Raw genomic sequence first — 21308 nt, forward strand, 5'->3', positions numbered from 1 at the left:
TATGGCTCCGACAGGCATGTATGGATTGGTTTCAGGAATGCACGGAGGCCCTGGTATGGCACCTTTTAGTCGAAGGGCAATGAACAGATTAGCCTATGCTATAAGAAGAGATGAGTGTAGTGATGATGTTCACAAAACAATTGATTACTTCAAAGAGCTACAGGCGCGAAGTGATAACTTCTACTACACCATGCAGGTGGATGGGGCCGGTAGGATAAAAAATGTCTTTTGGTCACATGCACTGTCGAGGCTTAGTTTCGAGCACTTTGGCGATGTTGTGACATTTGATACTACCTATCAGACTAATATGTATAAGATGCCGCTTGATATTTTTGTTGGGGTGAGTAATCACTTCCAAACCGTAGTATTTGGATGTTGTATGATGAGGGAGGAAACCGTCGATGCGTTCAAATGGTTATTTCAGTCTTTCAGTTGTGCAATGCATGGAAAAAGGCCGTCGGCAATTCTGACAGGTATTTGCAATGGTTAGTAAAAATCTTGTAGTATATAGTATATCTTTTTTTGACATGTTCATACATTTTTGTGTAGATAACTGTTATCAGATGGAAGTGGCAATCGCGGAGGTGTGGCCTGGTACGGTTCATAGAGTTTGCAAGTGGCATGTACTGAAGAATGCTAAAGAGAACTTTGGGAACATATATAGCAAGAGGAGCACTTTCAAGAATGAGTTTCATAGAGTTATGAATGACCCGCAAACAATAGATGAGTTCGAGAGAGCTTGGATTGATTTAGTGAAAAGGTATGAACTGGAGTCTAGCACATACATGAAACGGATGTGGGATATGAGGACACAATGGGCTCCTGTTTACTTCAAATCACATTTTTTTGCTAAAATGTCGACCACTCAGAGAAGTGAGAGTATGAACCATGTTCTTAAGAAGTATGTGAAGCCATCTTCTCCGATGAATGTCCTTGTCAGGAAGTATGAAAGTTTCTTTTATGGCAGAATACAGGAGGAAGACGCCGAAGAGTTCCACACATCTGATGAAAGTATTTTGTTTACGCATAATGACAGTGTAATTGCCTTGATTGTAGCTATAATATAGATCACCCATGTGTTATTACTGATTTTATATTGATGGCGATGCAGGATAAGGTGGTTACAGCTACGAAGTCGCCTTTGGAAAAACATGCTGCGCGTGTGTACACAAGAGGTGCTTTCAAAAGGTTCAAGGAACAGTTTGTTTGGAGTGTGTCTTATGATATAAGACCATCGTCGCAGGAGAACCATTTTTTGGTGATCCATATGGGTGATGATTAGGATAGCTGGGGCAGAAGAGAGTATGATGTTGAGGCCATCGTTGGTGAGCAAGAATTTTCGTGTGTGTGCAAACTGTTTGAGCACTTGGGGATACTCTGCCGGCACATATTGAGGGTAAGTAATAAAAGTATCGGCATCCTAAATTCTTCTGCAAATATTTTTCCTCATATGTCTGTGGTTGGTAACATTAATTTGTGTGTAGGTGATGGTGCAATTTGGAGTCAGGGAGATACCAGAAAAGTATGTTAAGAAGAGGTGGACAAAGAAAGCTAGAGAATCCATTCCAGAACATCTCAAAGGGTACGTCAATGATAATGAAGCTGCTGCATCGAGGACGTATCGACACGATCTGATGTATCAGACCGCGCTTGATATGGTTCGGATTGGGGACACAAACACTGAGACATATCAGAAGACAATGGAAGTGATGTGCAATCACCTGAAAGATTTGAAATTAATGACAGCCACGGCAGAATCAAGCACGAAGGAAACTCGACAAAGTGAAAGATTACAAGGGAAGAAACCTATTGGTAATGTGTTTGGCGATCATGATGCCCAACTGTGCAATGACAATTGCATAGATGAGTGTGAGGCTACAGAAGGCGGTGACGATGATTGGGGAGGTGAGGAAGTACAAGATGAGGAGATGGAAGATGGTGTTCGTGAATGTGATATACTTCCTCCTGAATTTAGAAGGGGAAGAGGAAGACCTAGGATGCGAAGGTATATGTCCAAGGGAGAAATTGCTTCAAGACAGGGTAAGAAAGGAGCATGCTCATCAGTAAGGATCCAATTTGAAGATGGAAGTAGCTCTAGGGTTACTAGGCCAATGCAGGTCAGGTACTGCGGTAGCTGTGGTCAGCAAGGACACAATAAGAGTACGTGTGGTCGCAATTCAAGTTATAAGAGAAAGTACTGAGTGTGGTCAGTTTGGTTATGTGGCTTGCAGTACCTTTGCATGTAACTAGGATTTGTTTTGGTATCTGTCGTCGGCGAATCTTGTCTTCAGAAGGATATGTACTGCTTTTTGTTTACGTACTCCTTTATTTAAAAGTTGTAAACTCTTTTTTGCTACTTGTTAAAAATAAGTCTATTTCTGCCTGTTATTAAGTATTTTGTGGTCTGGTTGGTTTTATACAGGGCTAAGTTTGCCGTGAATGACACTTATTAATTTGTTTATCTAGAGCGTGTAGTACGTGTACATACTACTAGGAGGTAGTTGGTTTGGGCATATATAGGACTGGTGTTTGGTTCGGAGGTGAGTATTTGGAGTTGCTGGAGTATCATAGTACGTAGTATTGAGTATGCTGACATGTAGTATGTAGTATGTCCGTGTAATACGTAACAAGGCGGCTAGTTTTTGGTGCCAGCTCTCAGTGATGCCATATAGAGAAGATGAGCAAGACTCATGGGGAGAAGTACTGAAGAAGCAAGCAGGGAGACCGACTTGTACTCTGCCCTATGGTTTGTAGTGAATTAAAAAAAATTGAAATAAGCCCCATGTAAGGGAAAGGTAGTATGTTCTTCAGTAAATATTGAAATTAAAACAAATTGTCTACTGAGTCGGTCTACTTATTACTCGTAGCTGAGGGATGTGGTATAAATTCCTCCCGAGTGCTTTGATGTAGCGGGTGACAATTGAGATAAGCCCCATATATAGAAAAGGTAGAATATTCCATCAAATGTAGTATGTTTTCTCAAAAACAAAAAAGGTAGTACGTAATTCACTACATATTGAAATTGAAAATTTGTCTATTCAGTCGGCCTATTTATTATTCGTCGTTGCAGGATGTGGTATCAGTTCCTCCTGAGTGCTTTGATGTAGTAGTTGACACTTTCTGGGAGTATGGCCTCATTACTTGTGAATGACAGGAGGTTGGCAAGGAAGACCTTCCGCAAATCTCGAGAGTCCTGCATGTGAAATGTTGTCAAATTTGTAGAATAATGTGTTAATTTATGACGTAAGCAAATTACGTATCATTGTATTTTAGTAAGGATACTCACACTAGAGACTGGATTGACTAAGCATTTTGCATCCCAATTTCTCATGATATGCAGAACGTGGAAAGCAGTATCAATCCTGTAAAATTAACCATGATTAGGAATGCATATTTAAAGTGGTGCTCGTACATGTGTGTACTAAAAACATGCATAACCTGTTAGCAGTTGCTGGAATATTTGTTGGGAACTCATGCTGCCAGCTAGAAATATTGCGTTTCCAGTCTGGAAAAGAGATGACCATGCAATCCTGCAATGCTTTCGCAATATGATCTTTAGTCTTAGAGTGCCTAGCTTCAATGTCCTGCCCTCCTTTGCTTGTATCTCTTAAGGGGTCCATGATCTGAATCTTCTCGTTCTTCTCGTTCTCCATATCAAATGCGTAGACTGAGAAATGAAACGGTTGGTGGAGAGGGATATATATCTACAAATTTGAAAACAATATGTTAGAATTTAGTTTGGAGTATCTAGGTTGTTAGTGAGGCATGGGTGGTGAATCTACCAGACGCCTTTTTGAGACGTCGTATGGTATGTGAATGTCGTTGAATAAGTAGACATGATCCTCGGGGTTCCAGTCTGCGCCACCAGCGGTTGCGTGCATCTGTTTGCATTTATCGTGATTAGTGATGAGTGTGTGCTATTGTATAGTTGAACTTCTAAATGTGACGTACCGCGAAATCTTGATTCAAGAAGTGCCTCCAGCCTAGGAAATCTGTTCCCCCGAACCTGTGCACCTCATCCTCGAATAGTGCTTGGACAGCAACATTGAATGCATCATCTTGCATTTCAGCGTCAAATGCGAGGGCTTCTTGTATCTGTTGCAATTTTAGAAACCTTGGGACTGGATCAGATATGTGTAGCCAAATTTTTCTGTGGAAAAAGAATAGCAGTAGTCACAGTGAGTTATAATACTTCGGACATGTATAAACAGTAAAACAAATAATACTAACCTCAGTTGGTCGGCAGCAGAAATTGAGTTTGTATATGTGAATAAATCTTCTTGTGCCTGGACATCAAGCCTGACACATTGGTACTGTTTGCAAAGAAATGGGGACTTCACCATTCTGCTTGGTTTTATTACTCGTTTTGGTACGTCTAGAAGCATATCAGATGGTACCCCAATGATTCTCCTCCTTGTTTTGGGTTGTACTTTCGGGAGACCGCATTCCTCATGGATAGAAATCCTTATTGCGCTCGTCTCTTGCAGTAAAGAATGAGGCGATATGGAAGTAGGAGTAGGGTCAGGAAAATCTGAAAAATGATGACACAATGGGCGTTACTGTTTCATACATTTGTTGAATGCAAGTGAATTACTTCCTGGTTTTACCTGATTGTGGAGCTTGTTGAGGTTGATCTGGTGTATCTGGCACTACGGTTGTCTCAGCTGCCATGTCAAACTGTGCCGATAAGTTTGCAGTGACTCGGGTGACTTGGTTACACACTGTGGTGTTGTCGCCGGGCTCAAGTTGACTCAATCCCATGTCAAATTTTGGTGTCTCCAAGTTAACGAGGGAGTTGAACACTCTACCAGAAACAGGAGTACAAGGGGGTGCGTGCACACATGGTCCTGACTCGTAGCGTATGCTATGAGGACTGCGTATCTGTGTAGAAAAACGACAATCATCTAGGAGGGGCAATTATCATGGAAGGAGAGTGTAGTACCTCTCAAAAATAGTATGTAGTATCTAGGGGGAGTAGTTTGTATTAAGTAGTAAGGACTAAGTAGAATGTAGTAATTCTCGGAAGTAGTACGTTGTATGTCTTCGAAGTAGTATGTATTTCTGTTATGAGAAGAGTATGTTGACTTTTTTGAAAATAGTATGTGGTATCTACCGAAAATAGTATGTAGTATATCTCGAAACTAGTATGTAGTGCCTCTTGGAAGAAAGTAGGTAGTAACTCTCATAAATTGTACGTAAATACAACTAGTACGTAGTATAATGTAAGGAGAAAGCATTGTGTAATAGGTTTATAGTGTTTGCTTTGCTAGGTTGTAGTATCGAGTATGTAGTATCTCGCTGAACTAGTATGTAGTATATATCAAAAAAAAGTAGGTAGTATTTCTCTGAACTTGTACGTAGTATCCTTGAAAGATAATATATCATCCAATAAAGAACTAGTAGTGGAATAGTTCTGTAGTATATGATATGCTAGGTTGTAGTATGGAGTATGTAGTACGATGTACCTTTAGTTTACCATATGTCGGAAAAGGAAGTCAATTTTTCAGAATTATATCCCGTTTGATCAGGTTACAGACCATGTCGTCGTTGTATGCAGCAAACCGGGGAAGAATGTGGTCGGGAGGAGAATCCTTGCCAAAGTCCAAGCTATCTAGGTAGTGAATCTGAAAAATTAAAGTAACCTTTGTAAGTTAAATACGTAAACCAAGCATACATGAAGATATATTAGTTTGTATTAAGTGAACCTGAGGGATTAACATGCATCCATTGATGTATCCAATGTTCTTTCCACGGGAAAGCTTCAACTGCAGAGATGCTGCTGCTAGTCTGAGCTCGTCGGCGACAAATTGTGCCCAATTGTAGGCATGAATGTTCTCCATATCAAACACTGCTTTCATATATCGTGTTGATATGAAGTTGTTCAGGGATTGTGGAGCGAAGAATTTGGTAACAACAGAAAATGCAAACGCGGTCTTGAATCGCAGGATTTCTTCACTTGTCATTTCGCCTTTTGGTTTTGTTGTTACTATTTTCAAAAGGAAGCTGATAGTGATTTCATCCCATGAGGATTTTTCGAAAACACCACAAAAGTATGCTTTCATAGAAATGACATCTTGTGGGCTTGGAGGTACTATGATCATGCCAGAACATGGGATTCCGCTCACACGATTTACGTCCTCGGGTGTCATCTTTAGCTCTCTGCTTGTCCTAGCAAAAAAAACTAACAAATTTGTAACGAATTTACTAAGCAGCCAGGCTCCTAATGGTTTATTTAGCTTGTGCAGCTTTAGGCTATGTAATCCCTGAAACCCCATCTCTTCTACAAACTTTCTGGGCTGCTCGTCAAGGTCTTCCATGAGATCTACAATGATAGAAGGAGCACACCTGGAGTACAGTTTGTCTTTCCATGCTTTCCTCTTTATGGAACTCCTTTTCTTTGAGCGAGATCCACCTAAACGTTTTTGGCCGGATATTTGATCTCGGTTTTTAGTGCGCACTGCAGAGATAGCTCGCCTGAAATCAGAATTGGATTTGCTGCCGCTGCCGCTCGGCTTGCCCATATCTATGACCAAGAAACAGTTGCATGTTAGTATGATGTTGTGAGTTCTACGGTTTCGGCCACATGAATTCTTTTTGAGATGGAAGTTGATCAACCTATGATCTCGCTAATCATACTAACGAACAATAAAGAAAAATATATTTGATTATACTTAGTTACCTCACGTTTGTGGTACTGAAGAATTACGTCGGCCAGCCGTGTTTCACTGCACCAGATGTGTTGTCCTGCCAGCGTGACCCACGGCGACAGCGCCGATCCGCCGTCTACAGCCGTTGACGGAGGTGTCGCCCAGGCAGAACGGGAGGTCCAGCAAAAAGAACTGTTTTAGTTCGTAACAAGAATATACTAACACAGCTATTTTTACGTAGAAAAGATTGCTAAGTTGGTTAGTATCCGGATAAGTACGTACGAAGAGATATAGATGCATTCAAATTTTCTGGGATAAGCTCGGGCGATCAGCACGCCTTGGATAACCATCAATTAAACTAATGAAAATAATTAATAATCAAATGGGTCGGGTGGAAGCTAGCCTAACCCGTTAAGATTCTGTAGCGATCTGAGAGAAAAAAAGCAACCACGCTCGGATCTAATTAGGGAAGATGGACGGTGGATTCTTAGGAGGTAGTTACCACTAGGTGGTAGAAGTGATTTTCCTTATATATAAATTTTATCTACAAGTGATGGTAGTTACCACCACTTTATTTGTCCTCCACGTGTCCACCTTCGTAGCAGCTAGGAAACCGGGTTCGCTGGGGGTAGCGAACGTGGGCAGGATCCTCTAACCCGCTAGCAGCCGTAGGTAGTTTTAAAAAATAATTTTTTTTGGTGATAATGCAATCCCTGATTTGTAGGCTGGAAGGTACGTCCAGCTTTTGAAGTAATGACGGGTGAAGCCGGCTATAAAGGGGGCACTCGGGTTTCGTGTGAGACGGCAGAAGGGACATCTGAGTAGTTTATTCTTCTTTCAAGGCATGGACAGTGGTGATAGATCTGAGGAGCCAGCCGGCCAAGAGAATCAACGCATCACTATTTCTCTAGAGTATGTGTTCTATTATTCTGAGATGTACTACTAGTTGGTTGTCGATTTTGATTAGCATTTGCTCCCTTATTTTTGCAGCCAGTACAACCGTATGATGGAAGTAATTAACAGGATCGACGGGTTGATCTCCATCACCGAGAGGCATGGGAGACTAATTGCTGCCATACGGCGACGGATGGAAGAACGACCACATCGCGATCGCAATGGAGTGAGGCGGTGCACGGCTTGCGGCGCTCTGGGGCACAACCGGATTACTTGTGGTCGATAGAAGACGAAGTAGATGTGAACATGGAATTTATGTAGTTTAGTTGAATTGGTAGTTTTATTTCGGTTAGTGTCAAATTGATGGTACGCCATCTTAGAATGTTTTTCACATCTGTATGGAATTTGTATTTTCCTGAAACATCGAAGATAATAAAGTTCTTCCATCGAGTTTGTATGTGTATAAAGTGTGTGATTTCTAAACATAGTTGGATGTTTTTGTTGATGGTACGGCAATCTTTTTATCAGTATGTACGTTATGCCGTAATGAGAAAGAAGTATATGTTTGATTTCTTAATAAAAAAGTATAGTCGATAGCAGAGTTTATTGGCTAACAGAATGGATGAAAATATGTAGGAGTAGTAGGTAGTATTCGTCGTATAGTTGTGGACTTGACGGTAGAAAATGGAGCATTTTTTTATTGCAGTAGTAACTATCGTGAAGTAGTATATACCAGAGGACGAGTATCCTAGTTTGCTGTATAATATTCCAGATTTTTTCGATAGTTTTAGATAAGCGAAATGGTCACGCGTTCCGGATAAGTAGGCTTGCTGGGGTTTGACGTGGAGAAAATTGTGGTTAGTTGAGCTGGATGGGCATGCATGCAGGGGTGCACGTTGAGAAATTGTGGTTTGTTGAGCCGGTCAGTTGTCTAACGCGTAATGGAAGGGAGTGACTAGTAGTGCTTCAGGAAGGAGGGTTGGTTGCGTTAACAAACACGCACTTGTAGGTGCTCCGTTCCAGATAGACACACCCTCACAAACTCAGTCGAAGGTGCATGATGGATGCAGATCCGTTGAGGGAGGTAGCACGTGGAGCGGGAGTAGAGCAACAACAGATCATGGAGTTTGATAATGGCGGAGGCGTCGTTGCGGCTGGTTGCATGGACGCAGATCCTCCGATCGCGGACGTACCTAGCCTCGAGGATGACCAGAACAAGGCCGGAGAAGATGGCATCGAGGAAATTCCAATTGAGAGGTAATGTAGATCGATGTACTGTGTACGATTTCTTTGTTGTACGCATGCGTACTGTATGAAGTAGTAATGGAGTTATGTGTTTTTAGGGTGGTGGTTGATAATGAAGTTGTCGAGGCTCCCATTCCTGCGTCTTTTTATCAACCATCAGTAATAGTGCCGAAACTGGGCCAGCTCTTCAAAGAAGATGTAGACGGATATGCGTTTTATAATCTTTATGCTAGATTCTATGGTTTCGGGATCAGGCGCTCCAATCGTAGGGAGAGGAAGGGAGGGGTGAAAACCATGCAAGAGTTCTGTTGTGTGCGTCAGGTATGTGTTTGTAAATTGTAGTTGTTTCCAATGTATCGTGTGTACTAGTTATTGATTTGCATCTACCATGTTGAACAGGGCATTGACAAAAAGGTGCAAAATGCAGCAACTAGGATAGGATGTAGAGCTATGCTTAGAATTAATCGTTCGTCAGCGAGGCATGATTGGATGGTGACAAAGTTTATCAGTGTTCATAACCACCCTCTTAAAAATAAAGTAAGTCTTACTAAGCAGTATAGGTCGCACAACTTTATAGATGAAGGCACAAAGACTATCGTTCAAGGTATGGTAGATAATGGTATGGCTCCGACAGGCATGTATGGATTGGTTTCAGGAATGCACGGAGGCCCTGGTATGGCACCTTTTAGTCGAAGGGCAATGAACAGATTAGCCTATGCTATAAGAAGAGATGAGTGTAGTGATGATGTTCAGAAAACAATTGATTACTTCAAAGAGCTACAGGCGCGAAGTGATAACTTCTACTACACCATGCAGGTGGATGGGGCCGGTAGGATAAAAAATGTCTTTTGGTCACATGCACTGTCGAGGCTTAGTTTCGAGCACTTTGGCGATGTTGTGACATTTGATACTACCTATCAGACTAATATGTATAAGATGCCGCTTGGTATTTTTGTTGGGGTGAATAATCACTTCCAAACAGTAGTATTTGGATGTTGTATGATGAGGGAGGAAACCGTCGATGCGTTCAAATGGTTATTTCAGTCTTTCAGTTGTGCAATGCATGGAAAAAGGCCGTCGGCAATTCTGACAGGTATTTGCAACGGTTAGTAAAAATCTTGTAGTATATAGTATATCTTTTTTTGACATGTTCATACATTTTTGTGTAGATAACTGTTATCAGATGGAAGTGGCAATCGCGGAGGTGTGGCCTGGTACGGTTCATAGAGTTTGCAAGTGGCATGTACTGAAGAATGCTAAAGAGAACTTTGGGAACATATATAGCAAGAGGAGCACTTTCAAGAATGAGTTTCATAGAGTTTTGAATGACCCGCAAACAATAGATGAGTTCGAGAGAGCTTGGATTGATTTAGTGAAAAGGTATGAACTGGAGTCTAGCACATACATGAAACGGATGTGGGATATGAGGACACAATGGGCTCCTGTTTACTTCAAATCACATTTTTTTGCTAAAATGTCGACCACTCAGAGAAGTGAGAGTATGAACCATGTTCTTAAGAAGTATGTGAAGCCATCTTCTCCGATGAATGTCCTTGTCAGGAAGTATGAAAGTTTCTTTTATGACAGAATACAGGAGGAAGACGCCGAAGAGTTCCACACATCTGATGTAAGTATTTTGTTTACGCATAATGACAGTGTAATTGCCTTGATTGTAGCTATAATATAGATCACCCATGTGTTATTACTGATTTTATATTGATGGCGATGCAGGATAAGGTGGTTACAGCTACGAAGTCGCCTTTGGAAAAACATGCTGCGCGTGTGTACACAAGAGGTGCTTTCAAAAGGTTCAAGGAACAGTTTGTTTGGAGTGTGTCTTATGATATAAGACCATCGTCGCAGGAGAACCATTTTTTGGTGATCCATATGGGTGATGATAAGGATAGCTGGGGCAGAAGAGAGTATGATGTTGAGGCCATCGTTGGTGAGCAAGAATTTTCGTGTGTGTGCAAACTGTTTGAGCACTTGGGGATACTCTGCCGGCACATATTGAGGGTAAGTAATAAAAGTATCGGCATCCTAAATTCTTCTGCAAATATTTTTCCTCATATGGCTGTGGTTGGTAACATTAATTTGTGTGTAGGTGATGGTGCAATTTGGAGTCAGGGAGATACCAGAAAAGTATGTTAAGAAGAGGTGGACAAAGAAAGCTAGAGAATCCATTCCAGAACATCTCAAAGGGTACGTCAATGATAATGAAGCTGCTGCATCGAGGACGTATCGACACGATCTGATGTATCAGACCGCGCTTGATATGGTTCGGATTGGGGACACAAACACTGAGACATATCAGAAGACAATGGAAGTGATGTGCAATCACCTGAAAGATTTGAAATTAATGACAGCCACGGCAGAATCAAGCACGAAGGAAACTCGCCAAAGTGAAAGATTACAAGGGAAGAAACCTATTGGTAATGTGTTTGGCGATCATGATGCCCAACTGTGCAATGACAATTGCATAGATGAGTGTGAGGCTACAGAAGGCGGTGACGATGATTGGGGAGGTGAGGAAGTAGAAGATGAGGAGATGGAAGATGGTCTTCGTGAATGTGATATACTTCCTCCTGAATTTAGAAGGGGAAGAGGAAGACCTAGGATGCGAAGGTATATGTCCAAGGGAGAAATTGCTTCAAGGCAGGGTAAGAAAGGAGCATGCTCATCAGTAAGGATCCAATTTGAAAATGGAAGTAGCTCTGGGGTTACTAGGCCAATGCAGGTCAGGTACTGCGGTAGCTGTGGTCAGCAAGGACACAATAAGAGTACGTGTGGTCGCAATTCAAGTTATAAGAGAAAGTAGTGAGTGTGGTTAGTTTGGTTATGTGGCTTGCAGTACCTTTGCATGTAACTAGGATTTGTTTTGGTATCTGTCGTCGGCGAATCTTGTCTTCAGAAGGATATGTACTGCTTTTTGTTTACGTACTCCTTTATTTAAAAGTTGTAAACTCTTTTTTGCTACTTGTGAAAAATAAGTCTATTTCTGCCTGTTATTAAGTATTTTGTGGTCTGGTTGGTTTTATACAGGGCTAAGTTTGCCGTGAATGACACTTATTAATTTGTTTATCTAGAGCGTGTAGTACGTGTACATACTACTAGGAGGTAGTTGGTTTGGGCATATATAGGACTGGTGTTTGGTTCGGAGGTGAGTATTTGAAGTTGCTGGAGTATCATAGTATGTAGTATTGAGTATGGTGACATGTAGTATGTAGTATGTCCGTGTAATACGTAACAAGGCGGCTAGTTTTTGGTGCCAGCTCTCAGTGATGCCATATAGAGAAGATGAGCAAGACTCATGGGGAGAAGTACTGAAGAAGCAAGCAGGGAGACCGACTTGTACTCTGCCCAATGGTTTGTAGTGAATTAAAAAAATTGAAATAAGCCCCATGTAAGGGAAAGGTAGTATGTTCTTCAGTAAATATTGAAATTAAAACAAATGTCTACTGAGTCGGTCTACTTATTACTCGTAGCTGAGGGATGTGGTATAAATTCCTCCCGAGTGCTTTGATGTAGCGGGTGACAATTGAGATAAGCCCCATATATAGAAAAGGTAGAATATTCCATCAAATGTAGTATGTTTTCTCAGAAACAAAAAAGGTAGTACGTAATTCACTACATATTGAAATTGAAAATTTGTCTATTCAGTCGGCCTATTTATTATTCGTCGTTGCGGGATGTGGTATCAGTTCCTCCTGAGTGCTTTGATGTAGTAGTTGACACTTTCTGGGAGTATGGCCTCATTACTTGTGAATGACAGGAGGTTGGCAAGGAAGACCTTCCGCAAATCTCGAGAGTCCTGCATGTGAAATGTTGTCAAATTTGTAGAATAATGTGTTAATTTATGACGTAAGCAAATTACGTATCATTGTATTTTAGTAAGGATACTCACACTAGAGACTGGATTGACTAAGCATTTTGCATCCCAATTTCTCATGATATGCAGAACGTGGAAAGCAGTATCAATCCTGTAAAATTAACCATGATTAGGAATGCATATTTAAAGTGGTGCTCGTACGTGTGTGTACTAAAAACATGCATAACCTGTTAGCAGTTGCTGGAATATTTGTTGGGAACTCATGCTGCCAGCTAGAAATATTGCGTTTCCAGTCTGGAAAAGAGATGACCATGCAATCCTGCAATGCTTTCGCAATATGATCTTTAGTCTTAGAGTGCCTAGCTTCAATGTCCTGCCCTCCTTTGCTTGTATCTCTTAAGGGGTCCATGATCTGAATCTTCTCGTTCTCCATATCAAATGCGTAGACTGAGAAATGAAACGGTTGGTGGAGAGGGATATATATCTACAAATTTGAAAACAATATGTTAGAATTTAGTTTGGAGTATCTAGGTTGTTAGTGAGGCATGGGTGGTGAATCTACCAGACGGCTTTTTGAGACGTCGTATGGTATGTGAATGTCGTTGAATAAGTAGACATGATCCTCGGGGTTCCAGTCTGCGCCACCAGCGGTTGCGTGCATCTGTTTGCATTTATCGTGATTAGTGATGAGTGTGTGCTATTGTATAGTTGAACTTCTAAATGTGACGTACCGCGAAATCTTGATTCAAGAAGTGCCTCCAGCCTAGGAAATCTGTTCCCCCGAACCTGTGCACCTCATCCTCGAATAGTGCTTGGACAGCAACATTGAATGCATCATCTTGCATTTCAGCGTCAAATGCGAGGGCTTCTTGTATCTGTTGCAATTTTAGAAACCTTGGGACTGGATCAGATATGTGTAGCCAAATTTTTCTGTGGAAAAAGAATGGCAGTAGTCACAGTGAGTTATAATACTTCGGACATGTATAAACAGTAAAACAAATAATACTAACCTCAGTTGGTCGGCAGCAGAAATTGAGTTTGTATATGTGAATAAATCTTCTTGTGCCTGGACATCAAGCCTGACACATTGGTACTGTTTGCAAAGAAATGGGGACTTCACCATTCTGCTTGGTTTTATTACTCGTTTTGGTACGTCTAGAAGCATATCAGATGGTACCCCAATGATTCTCCTCCTTGTTTTGGGTTGTACTTTCGGGAGACCGCATTCCTCATGGATAGAAATCCTTATTGCACTCGTCTCTTGCAGTAAAGAATGAGGCGATATGGAAGTAGGAGTAGGGTCAGGAAAATCTGAAAAATGATGACACAATGGGCGTTACTGTTTCATACATTTGTTGAATGAAAGTGAATTACTTCCTGGTTTTACCTGATTGTGGAGCTTGTTGAGGTTGATCTGGTGTATCTGGCACTACGGTTGTCTCAGCTGCCATGTCAAACTGTGCCGATAAGTTTGCAGTGACTCGGGTGACTTGGTTACACACTGTGGTGTTGTCGCCGGGCTCAAGTTGACTCAATCCCATGTCAAATTTTGGTGTCTCCAAGTTAACGAGGGAGTTGAACACTCTACCAGAAACAGGAGTACAAGGGGGTGCGTGCACACATGGTCCTGACTCGTAGCGTATGCTGTGAGGACTGCGTATCTGTGTAGAAAAACGACAATCATCTAGGAGGGGCAATTATCATGGAAGGAGAGTGTAGTACCTCTCAAAAATAGTATGTAGTATCTAGGGGGAGTAGTTTGTATTAAGTAGTAAGGACTAAGTAGAATGTAGTAATTCTCGGAAGTAGTACGTTGTATGTCTTCGAAGTAGTATGTATTTCTGTTATGAGAAGAGTATGTTGACTTTTTTGAAAATAGTATGTGGTATCTCCCGAAAATAGTATGTAGTATATCTCGAAACTAGTATGTAGTGCCTCTTGGAAGAAAGTAGGTAGTAACTCTCATAAATTGTACGTAAATACAACTAGTACGTAGTATAATGTAAGGAGAAAGCATTGTGTAATAGGTTTATAGTGTTTGCTTTGCTAGGTTGTAGTATCGAGTATGTAGTATCTCGCTGAACTAGTATGTAGTATATATCAAAAAAAAGTAGGTAGTATTTCTCTGAACTTGTACGTAGTATCCTTGAAAGATAATATATCATCCAATAAAGAACTAGTAGTGGAATAGTTCTGTAGTATATGATATGCTAGGTTGTAGTATGGAGTATGTAGTACGATGTACCTTTAGTTTACCATATGTCGGAAAAGGAAGTCGATTTTTCAGAATTATATCCCGTTTGATCAGGTTACAGACCATGGCGTCGTTGTATGCAGCAAACCGGGGAAGAATGTGGTCGGGAGGAGAATCCTTGCCAAAGTCCAAGCTGTCTAGGTAGTGAATCTGAAAAATTAAAGTAACCTTTGTAAGTTAAATACGTAAACCAAGCATACATGAAGATATATTAGTTTGTATTAAGTGAACCTGAGGGATTAACATGCATCCATTGATGTATCCAATGTTCTTTCCACGGGAAAGCTTCAACTGCAGAGATGCTGCTGCTAGTCTGAGCTCGTCGGCGACAAATTGTGCCCAATTGTAGGCATGAATGTTCTCCATATCAAACACTGCTTTCATATATCGTGTTGATATGAAGTTGTTCAGGGATTGTGGAGCGAAGAATTTGGTAACAACAGAAAATGCAAACGCGGTCTTGAATCGCAGGATTTCTTCACTTGTCATTTCGCCTTTTGGTTTTGTTGTTACTATTTTCAAAAGGAAGCTGATAGTGATTTCATCCCATGAGGATTTTTCGAAAACACCACAAAAGTATGCTTTCATAGAAATGACATCTTGTGGGCTTGGAGGTACTATGATCATGCCAGAACATGGGATTCCGCTCACACGATTTACGTCCTCGGGTGTCATCTTTAGCTCTCTGCTTGTCCCAGCAAAAAAAACTAACAAATTTGTATCGAATTTACTAAGCAGCCAGGCTCCTAATGGTTTATTTAGCTTGTGCAGCTTTAGGCTATGTAATCCCTGAAACCCCATCTCTTCTACAAGCTTTCTGGGCTGCTCGTCAAGGTCTTCCATGAGATCTACAATGATAGAAGGAGCACACCTGGAGTACAGTTTGTCTTTCCATGCTTTCCTCTTTATGGAACTCCTTTTCTTTGAGCGAGATCCACCTAAACGTTTTTGGCCGGATATTTGATCTCGGTTTTTAGTGCGCACTGCAGAGATAGCTCGCCTGAAATCAGAATTGGATTTGCTGCCGCTGCCGCTCGGCTTGCCCATATCTATGACCAAGAAACAGTTGCATGTTAGTATGATGTTGTGAGTTCTACGGTTTCGGCCACATGAATTCTTTTTGAGATGGAAGTTGATCAACCTATGATCTCGCTAATCATACTAACGAACAATAAAGAAAAGTATATTTGATTATACTTAGTTACCTCACGTTTGTGGTACTGAAGAATTACGTCGGCCAGTCGTGTTTCACTGCACCGGATGTGCTGTCCTACCGGCGTGACCCACGGCGACAGCGCCGATCCGCCGTCTACAGCCGTTGACGGAGGTGTCGCCCAGGCAGAACGGGAGGTCCAGCAAAAAGAACTGTTTTAGTTCGTAACAAGAATATACTAACACAGCTATTTTTACGTAGAAAAGATTGCTAAGTTGGTTAGTATCCGGATAAGTACGTACGAAGAGATATAGATGCATTCAAATTTTCTGGGATAAGCTCGGGCGATCAGCACGCCTTGGATAACCATCAATTAAACTAATGAAAATAATTAATAATCAAACGGGTCGGGTGGAAGCTAGCCTAACCCGTTAAGATTCTGTAGCGATCTGAGAGAAAAAAAGCAACCACGCTCGGATCTAATTAGGGAAGATGGACGGTGGATTCTTAGGAGGTAGTTACCACTAGGTGGTAGAAGTGATTTTCCCTATATATATATATATATATATATATATATATATATATATATATATATATATATATATATATGCATAACGTGTACAATGTGTAGTATCGTAAAATACCAGCAAACGAAAAAGAATTAAAATGGAAACACAAAATTAAATAAAAAAGAAATCATAAAACTAAAAATCCCCCAAACCTTATAGTACCGGTTGGTCTTACCAACCGGTACTAAAGGGCTCCAGGCCCCTGGAGCTGGCTCGTGCCACGTGGTTTCCCTTTAACACCGGTTCGTGCTGAACCGGTACTAAAGGGGGGCCTTTAGTGCCCACACTTTAGTGCCGGTTATGGAACCGACACTAAAGGGCCTTACGAACCGGTGCTATTGCCCGGTTCTGCACTAGTGGTATCATCCACTCGAATGGTAGAGGTATGCGTCGATGAGGCAATCATTGGTACATAATGAGCTATGTACCATGTGGTGTGATTACTATAAATGCTTTCAATGTAATAACGTTATGCGCCGATGTGGCAATCTATAGTTCACATAAGAAGTATGATCAAGATATATGAGATTGGAAGAGTTTCTTAGCGTTTCCGTTAGAATATACTCCGATTAACCAATCCTGATTTTTTTTTGTGGGGAACTAAACCAAGCACAAGAAACTCTCTTCTAAGTTGCTTGACCAAAAAAACTCTTCTAAGTTGATCGTAGCTAGTCTGTTGTAGCGATGAGCAAAACCTGCGTAGGTTTGGAAGGCAAAGAGAATTAGTCATAAATCAACTAGTTCGGGAGAAATACTTTTTCAGTGTCCTCGAGTGCCATACTTGCATGATGTAACAACATTATCTTTTTTATGGAGTGTCTATTTAGCAGCGGACTAATTTATTTTGGGGGACAATCAGATTTTTCCTCCACTAAATCAAATCACAAGCGTGTACCTGGCTCTCTATTATTTGGCCCTTGTCACCCCAACATATTTCTCATGCATGCCTACAATCATGTCATTTGTCGTGTCATTATATTATATTACGCCAAAATAAGTCAATGTTGCGTACATACGAAGTGCCACCGACACGTAAAGGAAGGTCGCTCCAACACCTCTCCAGACGCCACAGATTTTGTTCAAGAGCCGGATGAATGCACCGGCACAATTGTGGACGAACCCATGTCGTAGATGCCAGCGATGGCTGGGAGGCCTCAACAGTCCCGCGTGCCTCCCATGCCCACGAAGAGATTGTTCTTGTCCTTCGCGCCTGTTGCGGTTTGCGCTGTTTTCAGCAGCGGGTTGGGTCGGCAGCGTGAGCCAGAGCAGGAGGATGGAGGTGATAGTGCCGGAGCACCTCCTGGCCACGGCTCTAAATTTCACGCGATCTCTCATGTGTTGTGAGCACGAGATGCTGCTACTGCCACGCTTATGGTGTGGAGTTTGCGGTTCAAATAGGCACAGAGAAGTAGTACGAGTGTTGAAGTTAATGGTTTTTTAGGTATGAGGATGAGTAAATTCTGTAGGAGAGGAGGTAGACGAAATATGTTGCTCGTGTTTGTGCCTCTTCTTTGCTCCTAGCAACTGAAGACCGGGCTTCCTAATTCTGGACTTAGCAACAAAAAGCTCACCTTCGAGAGAGGAAGGCCCAATGTCCTCGGCCGTTTTTGGTGTCAGTTTGTATTGTCAGGTGAAAGACCAAACGTGCGCAGTTTTCTTACAAGAGTTTTCTCTACAAAACGCATTCTGAAGAGCATCATCAACCTTGCCTTTTTTTTTGTGCCAATTAGATTTTAAATGCGTTGATATGACAATTCAAGTCACCTTTGAGAAAGGCCCAACGTCGACACTTTTTGGTGTCAGTTTGTATTGTCAGGTGAAAGACCAAACATACCCAGTTTTCTTAGAAAAGTTTTCTCTAAAAAACGCAAACTGAAGAGCATCATTAACCTTCTTTTTTGTGCAATTACAGTAGATTTTAAATGCGTTGATATGACAATTCTAGTCACCTTTGGGAAAGGCCCAATGTCCTCGACCGTTTTTGGTGTCGGTTTGTATTGTTAGGTGAAAGACCAAACATACACAGTTTTCTTAGAAGAGTTTTTTCTACAAACGCATACTGAAGAGGCATCATCAACCTTCCCTTTTTTTTGGGCCAATTAGATTTTTTTTTGCGGGGGTGGGCCAATTAGATTTTAAATGCCTTTATATGACAATTCTACATGTCTCATGTTGTTTGCTGTTGCGACCCAGGAAGTGGCACTACAAAATACTCCTAGGAAGGAGAATAAATTGATCCTTGTAGTAAGTGTTTTCTAGTACCTTTTTCCGAATTCGACATCAAATTCAATCAAAGTAAAAAAAGAGACAACAATTTGATTTGCATTAGCGTTTGTGTACGTTAGGGCATCTCCAATGCCGTAATGCAAACCGGACACCGCATCCGTCTGCGGACCAGGGACCAATCCGCAGATGCTGATGTGGGAGCCGGCCATCCAAAGCTATCCGCATACATTTCAAATCGACTTTGAACCAACCGAACGTTTTACATGCAAACCGGATGATTTTATATAAACCGGACGATTTTTTTTACAATTTGGACATATTTTAACTAAATTATTTTTGACTAGGCCAGTCTATTCTAACCTAGTATATCGCCGGCAGCGGCGGAGACCCATTCCGATGTTATGTCTTCCTTATGTTTGGCAGCGCCGTTCATCAGAGTGCCCTGAGTTCCGAAGAAATATGTTTCAGCGGGAGGGGAAGAGTAGCCTTCGCTTCCATGAAGCACGAATCATAGTTGGTTTTTGTGGCGGTGGAAGACGGTCACCGTGGTCACCATCCCCGCGAAGCGGTCAAGTCGCCGACTATGTAACCAGGCAAAGCGGTGACGGTGACCTTCGTGGGACCCAAGCGGCGGCGGCCTCTCATGGTCTATTATTCCTCGCTGTCTTCATCAGTGGCTGGCGTGCCGGCAGCCTCATCAATCTCCGCGAAGGCGGCTTCTTTCTCCATATGTAGGCCACAGTGCCATCAACATTTGCAGTAGGTGGCACGGTCGTACACGCGGGCGGAGTGGTTGGATGCCACCTCATGTACATGTGTCAGGATGCCCGTGCCGGCATGCTCCTCCGCGTGCCGGCCTGAAACAACTTGCGAGTTCTCCGCGCACTGGCTTGGAGTGACGAGTTGCTCCTCAGCGTGAAGGACAGGAGCCCACGCCTCACCCATGATGGTACCTCCTTGGAGACGCGAGGGAGGTGGAGCACGAGTTTCCTGGAGCGCACGCCGGCCTGTATTCTGTAGGATTATTGACGGACCACCCAGCCGTCTTTCATGCCGGAGAACTCCTTTTCTTGCCCTCTGGAGGCCATGGAGAGTGTGGTGCAAGAAGGATATGGAGAGCGGATATGTGGTGCGGTTCTTGCCCACCGTCTGGACACGTTTAAATAGCAGGCGGACACGAGCAACCAACCGGCGTCGCGTTTAATTCCAGCTGGCTCATGGGTGAACGTGTGGCTGGAGTAGATTTCTCGGCACACGTGCGAGTTTAATGGTGGTAGGCGGGCAGATGGAAGCTATTTTAATGCGGAGGGAAGGCGGGCAGATATCCGCCTAGGCCGGTATGAACGCAGCTCAAGAGCCGGGCAACTGGCTTCGGGTGGACAAGCACGGGGCGAGGGGGAGGGTTTTTGGTGGGCCATGTTTATCTGACGCTTGCATGGCAGCGGTCTGGACTCCCGCAAAGCCTTCCATTTTGTTTCCGGTTTACGGAAAAAAGTCAATCCGGGCCGCTCGGTGGACCGATTTAATGCCGCGTTGAATAATAAAACACATCCGGACCGCATGGTCCAGAGGGTTGCAGGCGTTGAGGGTCGGACGTTGGAGATGCCTTTATCCCGTATTAAAAAAATTCCTCACTTCGCGAGTGTTTTAGTAGTGCACTAGAACACTCAGTAGTCAGTACACACACATATCAGTGCACGGTAATGATCGAGTGCGCACGCGTTGTTTGAAACTCGGCCGACCCAGGGCCATCATGTTAATGCAGTGCACTAGAGACCTCATGCGTATCTCACCACCTGCCAAGTCACGTACGTGCACAAAGACAATGAGACCTGTATCTGACACAACACACCCCCGCCAGTACCGCAGCTCATGGCGTGACACCGACCCCGGCCGAACGGGACACCGCAACCGGCAAACCCTCCCGACAGGATACCACCGCCTCCTCCGGTGCTGGTGATCGGGCCGACGGTCCCCACACTGCCACCGACGCCCCCGAGCTAGCCCCTGACGCCAGTGAAGATGCCCGCACTTTAATGAGGCCAGCAAGGTTCTCCATGCCTCCCACGCCCAAGAAGAGGTTCTTCTTGCTCGCCGGGCCTGCCATGAGGCGTGGTTCACTGTGTGGCGCGGCCCCAAGCAGCACCATCTGCAGTAGGCACGCTCTTAGAGACCGTCTCGGTGTGCACTGGGAGCGTGAGGCAGAGCAGCAGAAGGGACGTGACAGTGCCTGAGATTTTCCTCCTAGCGATGGCTCTACTCACTCTCTCATGTGTTCAGCGCGTGAGATGCAGCTTGTCTATGAGGGCTCTAGATTCTACTCATTGTCTCATGTGTTGTGTGTTGAGTTGCCGCTGCTGATGCATTTGTGGTTTTATATAGACAGATGGGAGGCTGTAAATGAGGTGAGTCCGCTCCCGCAAAAAAATTTGACAAATTTTTTGAGGTGTATACAGTGGAATTGTCCCCGCAAAAAAAAATTGTCAGTTGT

At 42.8% G+C, this 21308-nt stretch overlaps 2 protein-coding genes across 2 annotated transcripts; both read right to left on the bottom strand.

The window, feature by feature from the left end:
• Nucleotides 1-12341: 12341 nt before the first annotated feature.
• Nucleotides 12342-14239, bottom strand: LOC123117276 (uncharacterized). The gene is made up of 7 exons (XM_044538060.1): nucleotides 14003-14239; nucleotides 13626-13926; nucleotides 13347-13545; nucleotides 13178-13276; nucleotides 12843-13099; nucleotides 12691-12766; nucleotides 12342-12597 (listed from the first exon to the last, which is right to left on the bottom strand). Exons 1-7 carry the CDS (start codon nucleotides 14154-14156, stop codon nucleotides 12484-12486), a joined length of 1200 nt encoding a protein of 399 aa, XP_044393995.1. The 5' UTR covers nucleotides 14157-14239; the 3' UTR covers nucleotides 12342-12483.
• A 476-nt stretch (nucleotides 14240-14715) lies between these two features.
• On the bottom strand, nucleotides 14716-16024 carry LOC123115144 (uncharacterized). The gene is made up of 3 exons (XM_044536389.1): nucleotides 15101-16024; nucleotides 14861-15019; nucleotides 14716-14760 (listed from the first exon to the last, which is right to left on the bottom strand). Exons 1-3 carry the CDS (start codon nucleotides 15914-15916, stop codon nucleotides 14716-14718), a joined length of 1020 nt encoding a protein of 339 aa, XP_044392324.1. The 5' UTR covers nucleotides 15917-16024.
• Between the last annotated feature and the right edge of the window lie 5284 nt (nucleotides 16025-21308).

Source organism: Triticum aestivum, chromosome 5B (assembly GCF_018294505.1).
Source record: "Triticum aestivum cultivar Chinese Spring chromosome 5B, IWGSC CS RefSeq v2.1, whole genome shotgun sequence".
NCBI classification, from domain to species: Eukaryota; Viridiplantae; Streptophyta; class Magnoliopsida; order Poales; family Poaceae; genus Triticum; species Triticum aestivum.

Excerpts from the sequence above, each read along its gene's own strand:
- LOC123115144 (XM_044536389.1), bottom strand. The coding sequence starts at position 15,916 with ATGGGCAAGCCGAGCGGCAGCGGCAGCAAATCCAATTCTGATTTCAGG. Across the intron at positions 15,020-15,100 it reads GATGCATGTTAATCCCTCAG|ATTCACTACCTAGACAGCTT; the intron begins GTTCACTTAATA and ends TTAATTTTTCAG. Across the intron at positions 14,761-14,860 it reads CGACATATGGTAAACTAAAG|GATACTACGTACAAGTTCAG; the intron begins GTACATCGTACT and ends TTATCTTTCAAG.
- LOC123117276 (XM_044538060.1), bottom strand. The coding sequence starts at position 14,156 with ATGGGATTGAGTCAACTTGAGCCCGGCGACAACACCACAGTGTGTAAC. Across the intron at positions 13,277-13,346 it reads TCTTGAATCAAGATTTCGCG|ATGCACGCAACCGCTGGTGG; the intron begins GTACGTCACATT and ends AAATGCAAACAG. Across the intron at positions 13,100-13,177 it reads ACGTCTCAAAAAGCCGTCTG|ATATATATCCCTCTCCACCA; the intron begins GTAGATTCACCA and ends TCAAATTTGTAG.